This window comes from Periplaneta americana, chromosome 6, assembly GCF_040183065.1.
Source record: "Periplaneta americana isolate PAMFEO1 chromosome 6, P.americana_PAMFEO1_priV1, whole genome shotgun sequence".
Classification (NCBI taxonomy): Eukaryota; Metazoa; Arthropoda; class Insecta; order Blattodea; family Blattidae; genus Periplaneta; species Periplaneta americana.
The window spans coordinates 182,611,746-182,624,267 of NC_091122.1; the positions used below are offsets into that span (position 1 = coordinate 182,611,746).

The 12,522-nt window shown below is 35.8% G+C and overlaps 1 protein-coding gene across 2 annotated transcripts in view; it reads right to left on the minus strand.

Annotated features, from left to right (window-relative positions):
- The window catches only part of LOC138702110 (probable WRKY transcription factor protein 1), a 219,521-nt gene extending 208,205 nt beyond the window's left edge, over window positions 1-11,316 (minus strand). The window contains exon 1 of one of the 2 annotated variants that reach the window (XM_069829688.1): window positions 11,087-11,316. In XM_069829688.1, the coding sequence (XP_069685789.1) occupies window positions 11,087-11,206 (120 nt within the window). In that variant the 5' untranslated portion in view covers window positions 11,207-11,316. Of the gene's footprint in view, window positions 1-4,009; window positions 4,226-11,086 lie in introns of those variants that run through there. The other variant, XM_069829690.1, reaches the window with a different exon arrangement.
- Window positions 11,317-12,522: the final 1,206 nt, after the last annotated feature.

Sequence of the window (12,522 nt, forward strand, 5' to 3'; positions counted from 1 at the left end):
TAAACAATTGCACACAAAAGCTAATAGAAACAAGTGAATAAAGGTAATAAAAGCAATTCGTACTTTTCTGGACATAAGAAAAGCATTTGATGTAGTGAAACTTGATATCTTAAGTGAGAAATTAGACTTATTAGGAACCAAAGATAATGCTTTAAATTTAATAAAATCGTATCTCAGCGACAGAAATCAAATAACGAAAATTGACAATTATTCAAGTGAACCTTCGATTTGATTAATATAGGTGTTCCCCAAGACACAGTTCTAGGCCCTATTTTATTTTTAATATAATGTTAATGACTAATTATTAAAAATTGACTTACAACAATACAATGGTGTTCATTATTCTTATGCAGATGACACAGTTTTACTTTTTGGTGGAAAAATCTTGTATGACACATATACTAATTCAAATGATGGACTTAAATTAATAAAACAAAATGGTTTGTCGTAAATTACCTTTCTATCAACGAAAACAAAACCGTAATTATTCCATTCTCATTATCTGAAAAATGTAACAAACCTCCTATATCTATGTTAAGTATTAAATTACATAACTCTAATTGTTGTCTTATACAGCGTAAATGTCCAATTATTAAGGAGTCCTCTGAAGTTAAGTATTTAGGCATAATTTTCGACAGTCATTTAAAATGGAACCAACACATTAATTACATTTGTAATAAATTACGTAAAATAATATATTATTTTGTTTTATTGAGGAATTACTTGTCAATAAGTTTATTACGTACAATATACTTAACTTTATTTCAATCGATAATTATTTATGGAATTATAGGATGGGGTAGCTTATTTAAAACCAATTTTAATCCACTTTATTTATTACAGAAGAAAATAATTAAAATATGTCTTCATAAACTTATTGATTTTCCATCTCAAAAATTGTTTTTAATACATAAAAATTGGAATAATTTTGAATTATATTCTCATAGTTATGAAACAAAAGATGTGAATTCTTTAAGATCGTTTGAACCAAAATGCAACACTGCTACAATATTCATCATAGTAGTAATTTAGGCCCAAGAATATATAACAAATTTATATTTAGATATCCTAATCTTGTCAATTCTAATAGTTCTACTTAGTATTAAATTTAAAAAGTTATGTATGGATTTTATAAAAATTGAAAAATTGTAAATTTAGATTTATATATTATTGCGTAGTAGACATAAGACAAATTGCATTATATACTTCTTAATTTAAATTCAGGATTCCACTCCTGAGCACGAGTTCTACTCTTTAGGGGCGAGCTAAAGTTTTTTTCTGTTTATATTATATTTTATGTTACAATTAGGCCTATTAGCAAAATAAATAAATAAGTAAATAAATAAACTGATGCAGATCTTGCGGTTTCTAAGCAAAAACATCATTTTTCAAAATACCCCACAGTGAAAAATCACATGGTGTCAGTTCAGATTGCGATTCATTGCAAGAAACTAGCAGTTATTGCATAAAAGCACAACCCAACACAATAAAACAAAACAAGACAATAACAAGACATGACATCGGAGAAACAGTTGACGCACGAACATGGTTGTCAACCTACCATTTATTGTATTCGTTTATTCAAGTTATGACATCTATGTGTACAAGTATGAAACCTAAAAACGAATATTGGGGAAAGCGACTTTTGACCCATCTTGTATAGGCCGAAACAGGAGATCCTCCTATACCATGAAGTGATGATTGTGATGACTGATGACATTTTTTATACATCGTTATTTTAGTAGAGTAGTTGAATTCAAATGAAAACAGTCATTCTGTGCATTAACATATGTTTTCAAATGCTGTGAACTGTCACACTACCTTCCGCAAGGTGTGGTTTCTGCAGTGGAAGCGTAACACGCATATTACAGTAGGCTTCTTAATGTCATAGGGGTTAACGATTTTTCAGGACGCGTTCTTCAACATATCGATTTCTTCAAGCAGGGGCACGCGAAACCTCGACGTCAAGTGGCTCACACAGCAATATGTAGCTCTAGTATCGCAGGGATTTTTCTTTCGAGTTTATAAAAAACAACGGAAATCTCTTGGCGTTGTAAGACTGAAAGGAGAGTTTTCTTCCCTTACTTGCAGAGAAAACTTCATATTATCTTTAGTTGTATGCACTGTTATAACTTAAATTATAATGTATGTTAAGTTTACTTAGTAAGTAATTTAAAAATATCTGATTTATAAATAGAATGTAATTTCAAACTTCACAGATTAGTTTAAAAATACTCTTGCTTGAAACTATAGTGTGAACTAAGCTATCAAAAGCTTGCATATTTTCTGAGAATAATAAAATAGGATTCATTCATTCATAGTGTTCTGCCCAAGGGCAGGTCTTTCACTGCAAACCCAGCATTCTCCAGTCTATCCTATTTCCTGCCTTCCTCTTTGTCTCCGCATATGATCCATATATCTTAATGTCATCTGATCATCTGATATCTTTTTCTGCCCCGAACTCTTCTCCCGTTCACCATTCCTTCCAGTGCATCCTTCAGTAGGCAGTTTCTTCTCAGCCAGTGACCCAACCAATTCCTTTTCCTCTTCCTGATCAGTTTCAGCATCATTCTTTCTTCACCCACTCTTTCCAACACAGTTCAGTTTCTTAATCTTTCTGTCTACTTCACACGTTCCATTCTTCTCCATATCCACATTTCAAATGCTTCTATTTGCTTCTCTTCACTTCGTCGTAATGTCCATGTTTCTGCCCCATATAATGCCACACTCCACACAAAGCACTTCACTAGTCTCTTCCTTAGTTCTTTCTCCAGAGGTCCGCAGAAAATGCTTCTTTTTCTATTAAAAGCTTCCTTTGCCATTGCTATCGTCCTTTTGACTTCCTGGCAGCAGCTCATGTTACTGCTTATAGTACACCCCAAGTATTTGAAGCTGTCCACTTGCTCTACTCCCTCATTTAGAATTAGCAAGATATATTTTATTATTATTATTTATTCAAAAGTACTATAAAAATCTGAATTCGTAAGTATTAGCTGTGTTATATAAAGTGATTTGAATTAGATTTAGAAATCTATTAATATCTTACGAAGCAATCTATCTGTAACACTCCATAATGATTTTTTTACTGCAAACTGATTTTGATATTTTATAATATTTGTTTGCTTATTCTCTTTTTTTTTTTTTTTTCACAAAATTCTTCCATTCTAAAGTTGTCACTCCTTAAGATATTTTAAAAAGAAATCTGAAACCGCAAAATAACTAGTTGGGACTCACTTAAGGTGGTGTAGGTAGAACGACCAGCAATGTGAGACTACACAGAACAACCAAGGTAATAGTCACATCTCTTAAAGTCCTTAATTGCCTTAGTTGTTTTCTCTAAATTTATCCTTAAGATAATTTTAATAAGCTACAGGCAATAGGCACACTTGGTGGGACCCACGCGATTTGAGGTTAGCTTATTGATTGCTTACAGCAAACTGATATATCCTTTTTTTTTAGTGATTACTCGTTTTTCATGACGATTTTCTTTGTTTTTAAAAGTTTCACTAAAATATTTAAGTAAGAAATCTGACACTACAAAGACACTCGCTGGGACTCACGTAGCTTGGGGTAGACAGAACGTCCAGTCATGTAAGAGTACACGAAACAACGAAGGTAACATTCACACCTTAGAAAGTCCATAATTGCTTTAGTTGGTCCCTTAAGCTACTTTTAATAAAATACAAGCACTATGCCTAGGCAGACTTGGTGGGATCCACCTGATCTGAGGTTAGCACGAGATCAAGCCTACATAATATATCAAAATTATAAGCGATAAACATCTATGTTTCAAACAAGATTCAAAATCACAACCGTCGATTTTAAATTTGAGAATGTATAAAGCTTAAAAACAATGGTTAAATGAATAAACGATAATATTTGCTTAAGCTGCATTAAGATATTTGTGTGAAATACGACATAGACTCTAAAAAATTAACGATAATAATGCAGTTGCCATAGCAACAAGTGAACGTGTGATAAAATCAGTATGTAAAGGAGCAGTTTTTACCTTTTCGGTACCGTATTCCGCTTCGGTGTAAATACAGAGTGTTGTTTTCTTCTCCGTTGAAAACTTCATCTCACTGTAATTTGAAACATTCGAAAACTGACGCACTTAGTGTTGACACTGATCTCACCGCACTTATCCAGCACTCAGCATTGTTCGCAACACGCCCGAGTCATCGCCTTCCAATCGCGCGCGGGCCGAAACGTGGAATGTTGAATCCAAACGTTCAAAAGCCAAGCGGCTTCTCCCCTCCCTACCCCGCTCAGCGCTTCTCCTTTCACCTACTCGCTAATCGCTTGAGGCCAGCGCCAACTGGTGGCCGAACTAGCGAACCATGAGATAAACATGCACCTTTTGTTGAGGTGGATAAGAGGAGAGCAGGGACTGACCCTAAAAATCAAACTATACCCACTTCTGCTTCAACACGATGTTCGTTTCGTAGTATGATCACAGGATCAGATTATTCCAGTGATTCAGGGTTCGCACTCCAGGAGCTTGTGTTGTTTTTAATACTGACAACGATACTTACACACAGTGGCGTACGCAGGATTTTATCAAGGGGGATCATTATTAAAATTGTTTACAATTTACATTATCGACATTTTAAATGTTGTGTATTACTACTACTACTACTACTACTACTACTACTACTACTTACTTACTGGCTTTTAAGGAACACGGATTTTCATTGCCGCCTTCACATAAGCCCGCCATTGGTCCCTATCCTGAGCAAGATTAATCCAGTCTCTATCATCATATCCCACCTCCCTCAAATCCATTTTAATATTATCTTCCCATCTACGTCACGGCCTCCCTATAGGTATTTTTCCCTTTGATCTCACAACTAACACTCTATATGCATTTCCGGATTCGCCCATACGTGCTACATGCCCTACCCATCTCAAACTTCTGGATTTAATGTTCCTAATTATGTCAGGTGAAGAATACAATGCGTGCAGTTCTGTGTTGTGTAACTTTCTCCATTCTCCTGTAACTTCATCCCTCTTAGCCCTAAATATTTTCCTAAGAACCTTATTCTCAAACACCCTTAACCTATGTTCCTCTCTCAAAGTGAGAGTCCAACATACATACAGTGTTTACAATTTACATTATCGACATTTTAAATGTTGTGTATTATTATTATTATTATTATTATTATTATTATTATTATTATTATTATTATTATTATTATATAAGTCTCCAGGTATCGATCAAATTCCAGCAGAATTACTACAAGAGGGTGGAAGTGCATTATATAGAGAAATTTATAAGCTTGTACTTGCTATTTGGGAAAAGGAAATTGTACCAGAACAATGGAAGGAGTTCATAATCGTACCTATCTTTAAGAAGGGGGACAAGACTAAGGCCCAATTGTATAAAACTCCCTGACTAAAGATCAACTTTGATCGAAGATCGAAAAGTGAACCGAGTTCAGACACTTCTTCTATTGTATGAAACTTTTCTGCGATCAAATTACCTTGGTTCAAATGCAATCTAAGTTCACGTGAAAAGGATTTGGCAACATCGCATAAACAGGTGAAATATGTGATGCGCGGATAGGTTTGTTCAGTGTTGCCAATCTAGCGATTTTAACTCTTTTTCAACAATAATTTCTTTTAACTTTTATATTGCTTAAATAGGGATTTAGTGACCTTTTTAGCACCCCATAGTGACAAAATTTGATCTTTCTTTGTTGATAATGAGAAATCTAGCGACTTTACAACTACTTTTTGGCGACTTTCCATACACTCTGTTGGAGACACTGGTTTTTTGTGCAATGTAAATAATGGCGGACAATAAGAAGAAGGTTGACTGTTCTCCAAGTTGTTATCATGTTATGGTGTTTGATACTGCTAAACATAATAAAGCTTTATAAAACGACAATTTTCGTTTAGTAATACAGTTAATTGAACATTTATGAATGTACCTATCATATCTATTAATATTAATAATAATGGATATTTTATTTGCACAATCTGTCACTCGTATATTTCAAACAGAAAAGAAATAACTGAACTTGGATCATCTAATTTAATCGGAGAAATTTCTTCAGTCAAAGTTGACTTTAGTTTGAGACAAATTAATCTCAGATTAGACTTTATACAATACAAAATTCCAAGTTCAGCTGAAACAAGGATCAATTTAACCTCTGATCTAAGATTAAATGGTTTATACAATCGGGCCTAACTGTAGTAACTTTCGAGGAATATCACTTTTGTTGACGTCATACAAAATTTTGTCCATTATTCTTTTGAGAAGATTAACTCCGTACGTAGATGAAATTATTGGGGATCATCAGTGCGGTTTTCGGCGTAATACATCGACTATTGATCAGATTTTTTGTATTCGACAGATAATGGAGAAAAAATGGGAGTATAAGGGTACAGTACATCAGTTATTCATAGATTTCAAAAAGGCATATGACTCGGTTAAGAGGGAAGTATTATATGATATTCTTATTGAATTTGGTATTCCCAAGAAACTAGTTCGATTAATTAAAATGTGTCTCAGTGAAACATACAGCAGAGTCCGTATAGGTCAGTTTCTGTCTGATGCTTTTCCAATTCACTGCGGGCTAAAGCAGGGAGATGCACTATCACCTTTACTTTTTAACTTCGCTTTAGAGTATGCCATTAGGAAAGTTCAGGATAACAGGCAGGGTTTGGAATTGAACGGGTTACATCAGCTTCTTGTCTATGCGGATGACGTGAATATGTTAGGAGAAAATACACAAACGATTAGGGAAAACGCGGAAATTTTACTTGAAGCAAGTAAAGCGATCGGTTTCGAAGTAAATCCCGAAAAGACAAAGTATACCCTATGATTATGTCTCGTGACGAGAATGTCGTACGAAATGGAAATATAAAAATTGGAAATTTATCCTTTGAAGAGATGGAAAAATTCAAATATCTGGGAGCAACAGTAACAAATATAAATGACACTCGGGAGGAAATTAAACACAGAATAAATATGGGAAATGCCTGTTATTATTCGGTTGAGAAGCTTTTATCATCCAGTCTGCTGTCAAAAAATGTGAAAGTTAGAATTTATAAAACAGTTATATTACCGGTTGTTCTGTATGGCTGTGAAATTTGGATTCTCACCTTGAGAGAGGAACAGAAGTTAAGGGTGTTTGAGAATAATGTACTTAGGAAAATATTTGGGGCTAAGAGGGATGAAGTTACAGGAGAATGGAAAAAGTTACACAACACAGAACTGCAAGCATTGTATTCTTCATCTGACATAATTAGGAACATTAAATCCAGAAGTTTGAGATGGGTAGGGCATGTAGCACGTATGAGCGAATCCAGAAATGCATATAGAGTGTTAGTTGGGAGGACGGAGGGAAAAAGACCTTTATTTATTTATTTATTTATTTACTTATTTATTTATTCTGGTGTAGTTAAGGCCATCAGGCCGTCTCTTCCACAACACCAGGAATACAAATACAGTAATAGAAATAAACAGAGAAAAAACACTATAAACAAAGTAAAGCCACACAAAAATATACACAGGTTGCAGGCACACAAACTTTACATGAGTGATTAAGTATCATAATTAATTGTATCCTAAACTAACATAAACAAGAAAGTTGCAATTTTAATCTAGATTAAAAAAGAAAAAGAAAAAAACACAAATCAATACTTCTAGCAATACCTAAAACATTAACTAAGACACAATTTTCGAATTTAATTTTGGATTGTGATAAAGTCCGGCAGTCCCTGACGTCATTAGGTAACGAATTCCAGAGGGGAGATATTTCTACAGTATAGGAAGATGAGTATAAAGACGTTCTATGATGAGGGATAGAAAGAAGTGCTTGATGTCGGTTTCGAAGAGTTATAAGAAATTGAAAGCGCGATAACAGATAATTCGGAGTAGAAGTATGCATGATTGTAAACAGAAGAGACAGTGAATGTATTGTTCTTCGTTCCTTCAGACGCACCCATGAAAGAAACTGGAGGGAAGGTGTTATATGGTCAAATTTACGAGTATTGCAGATGAATCGTATGCACACATTATGAACACGTTGTAGTTTCTCAGCTAAGAGTGAACTTACATTAGTTAGTAAGGAATCGCAATAATCAAAATGGGGCATTACAAGCGTCTGAATAAGATTCTTTTTTTTAGACTAAGTGGTTCTACCATTTCTCAGATTACCGAATGCTGTTTCTTTTGATAGAAATCACATTGGGCATCTCCTGTGATGTTGATGGACAAGTACTCATATCTCACTTATCAGAAGGTATTAATTTTAGGGTACATGTTTATTAGACTTTTTTTTTTCCTTGTTTTGATGAATTCTAAGAGTCTCTCAAAATATTGAATGCCTTTTTCGACACCCTGTATATTAATTCTGAAACTGATTGGATAATCATGTACGGATGAAGAAGTGAGAAGATTATGTACATTATATTTAACCTAAAGAAGGCATTCGAAAATAATATAATGATAATAACTGTAACAACATTAAGTATTTCAGGCTGAAGTTTGATATGTTGCAGAACATGTCACATAAACTCATAATTAATGACATATGGAAGTTCAACACAGCGGAAACCTTTGTTTTCCTGCTGTCACATGGCGGAAAAAAAAGTCACGCCATAAAACTGGCAGACCTGACTGTGACGTCCACAGTACCCAGTGATAAGGTATTCTTGAACTTGCAACACCGACTGATACGTGCCTACAAGTAGGCAGCGTCTTGGAATTGGGCAATTTCTTCAAAGTAATTAGTCATCACGTGGTAATAGCCTAGAACGTCAGGATATTTGAATGTGCAATAGGACATTTTCTCGAATTGCAATTCTCTCATTCATAGTGTTCCGCCGAAGGGAAGGTCTTTCACTGCAAAACCAGCATTCCCCGATTTTAGGCTTGACTAAATGATTACAACTTGATTCTTTCCAGATTACAGAAGGAAAATAATACATCTTTCCCATTTTTTGCCTTCTTCTTTGTCTCCTCATATGATCCATATATCTTAATGTCGTCTATCATCTGATAACTTCTTCTACCCCGAAATCTTCTCCCGTTCACCATTCCTTCCAGTGCATCCTTCAGTAGGCAGTTTCTTCTCAGCCAGTGACTCAACCAATTCCTCTTTCTCTTCCTAATCAGTTTCAGCATCATTCTTTCTTCACCCATTCTTTCTAGCACAGCTTCATTTCTTACAATTTTTCCTGTACTCTTATTCAAGAAATAATGTGTTAAAATCTGCACAGCTGTACTATAGTCTGTCCTCGGAGAGTTCCAGGCATAGAGATGGTATATGGTTAGATGAGTCCCAAGTTTCGCTATGGGATTATGACATTTACCTTAAAATTTGGGGAAATCTGGGGAAAATTCAGCCAAATAACTCAAAAGGGATTCGAACCCAAGAGTGAGCGCAAACTGGAATCAGTAGGCAAGCGCGCTATGCCATTATATTATTAATTACTTGTCGGATAAAATATATCATCATCATCATCATCATCATCATCATCATCATCATCATCAGACCTTGATGAGCTATTCCATCTCCAGAAAACTATTCTGCCTCTTTTTGTACTTTATAGTTGTTATTATCAATATCCCCGTAGATCTTAATCACAAACAATGGGCGTGTCTTCGAATCTCGTTTGCTCTGATTGCATGGTTCAGTTTCTTCAGAGGTTTTCCCGACCTATAAGTCGAATGTCTGGTAATCCCATGGAAATGTTTAGATTCATCTCGCCAAAATACCATCTCGCTATTACGCTATTTCAGTATCTTACTTACTTATTTACTTACTTGCTTACAAATGGCTTTTAAGGAACCCGGAGATTCATTGCCGCCCTCAAATAAGCCCGCCATCGGTCCCTATCCTGAGCAAGATTAATCCAGTCTCTACCATCATATCCCACCTCCCTCAAATCCATTTTAATATTATTCTCCCATCTACATCTCGGCCTCCCTACAGGTCTTTTTCCCTCCGGCCTCCCAACTAACACTCTATATGCATTTCTAGATTCACTCATACGTACTACATGCCCTGCCCATTTCAATCGTCTGGATTTAATGTTCCTAATTGTCAGGTGAAGAATACAATGCGTGCAGTTCTGTGTTGTGTAACTTTCTCCATTCTCCTGTAACTTCATCCCTCTTAGCCTCAAACATTTTCCTAAGCACCTTATTCTCAAACACCCTTAACCTATGTTCCTCTCTCAAAGTGACAGTCCAAGTTTCACAACCATACAGAACAACCGGTAATATAACTGTTTTATAAATTCTAACTTCCAGATTTTTTGACAGCAGACTGGATGATGAAAGCTTCTCAACCGAATAATAACAGGCATTTCCCATATTTGTTCTGTGTTTAATTTGCTCCCGAGTATCATTTATATTTGTTACTGTTGCTCCAAGATATTTGAACTTCTCCAACTTTTCAAAAGATAAATTTCCAATTTTTATATTTCCATTTCGTACAATATTCCCGTCACGAGATATAATAATATACTTTGTCTTTTCGGGATTTACTTCCAAACCTGTCTCTTTACTTGCTTCAACTAAAATTTCCGTGTTTTCCCTAATCGTTTGTGTATTTTCTCCTAACATATTCACGTCATCCGCATAGACAAGCAGCTGATGTAACCGGTTCAATTCCAAACCCTCTCTGTTATCCTGAACTTTCCTAATGGCATATTCTAGAGCAAAGTTAAAAAGTAAAGGTGATAGTGCATCTCCCTGCTTTAGCCCACAGTGAATTGGAAAAGCATCAGATAGAAACTGACCTATACGGACTCTGCTGTAAGTTTCACTGAGACACATTTTAATTAATCGAACTAGTTTCTTGGGAATACCAAATTCAATAAGAATATCATATAAAACTTCTCTCTTAACCGAGTCACTATTATCACCAGATTTAAACGCACGTGCAATGGATTTAGAATCTTTGAATATAGATTTTTCTATAGATAGTAGTTATGTTTAAGGAGGTTTTTGGTTTATTCGGTAAACTTTAGTTAATTTCCACATTTTTTTTAAAGTTTCGTATGGTTGGAGTAAAATTCAAGAAAAAATGTAAATTCTGTCGTACTCGTTGTATTGTGCGGTACTTACTGAAGCCGGTTGGATGACCTGCAGGTACTTCTGCAGGGATTTGGACAGACTGGCCCGCTCTCGCTTGGACAGAGCGGTGACTGTCTCCGCTAATCTGCTATGCACCCAGTGGAGATCCATGACGGGGGGTTATTTATCGACTGTTGAAGTGGTAGCAACCCCCGTCATCCACAAGCGTGCCGAATGTCATGCTTAATTCAAACACGAGAGCGGCCCGTCCTCGTGGGAGCCACGGCACTGACTGCCCTCTTCCTCCGCCGTGTCGTCGCTACACTGCCTTGTTATCACTAACGTGAACCTCGCCACATGAGGTAGTGGTGGCCAACCTGGCCAGGTGAGGCCCAGAGGTGCCCAAGCAAGACACGTTTTATTATATTTACATTATTTATGATTATGTCTCATGACCAGAATATTGTACGAAATGGAAGTATAAAAACTGGAGATTTATCTTCGAAGAGATGGAAAAATTCAAATATCTCGAAGCAACAGTAACAAATATAAATGATACTTACTTACTTACAAATGGCTTTTAAGGAACCCGAAGGTTCATTGCCGCCCTCACATAAGCCCGCCAGCGGTCCCTATCCTGTGCAAGATTAATCCAGTCTCTATCATCATACCCCACCTCCCTCAAATCCATTTTTATATTATCCTCCCATCTACGTCTCGGCCTCCCTAAAGGTCTTTTTCCCTCCGGTCTCCCAACTAACACTATATGCATTTCTGGATTCGCCCATACGTGCTACATGCCCTGCCCATCTCAAACGTCTGGATTTAATGTTCCTAATTATGTCAGGTGCAGAATACAATGCGTGCAGTTCTGCGTTGTGTAACTTTCTCCATTCTCCTGTAACTTCATCCCGCTTAGCCCCAAATATTTTCCTAAGCACCTTATTCTCAAACACCCTTAACCTATGTTCCTCTCTCAGAGTGAGAGTCCAAGTTTCACAACCATAAAGAACAACCGGTAATATAACTGTTTTATAAATTCTAACTTTCAGATTTTTTGACAGCAGACTGGATGTTAAAAGCTTCTCAACTGAATAATAACAGGCATTTCCTATATTTATTCTGTGTTTAATTTCCTCCCGAGTGTCATTTATATTTGTTACTGTTGCTCCAAGATATTTGAATTTTTCCACCTCTTCGAAGGATAACTGATAAATGATACTCAAGAGGAAATTAAACGCAGAATAAATATGGGAAATGCCTGTTATTATTCGGTTGAGAAGGTTTTGTCATCCAGTCTGCTTTCAGAAAAACTAAAAGAATTTAAAAAACAATTTTATTACCGGTTGTTCTGTATGACTGTCGACAATTTTGCAACCATTGCCTATGGTCGCATGATAGAAGTTAATGACGTCACAGCGTTTCAATACACAGTATAAAGTCTGAAGATTATGATCATATAATCCTTTTTGTCACATTGTGGAAAT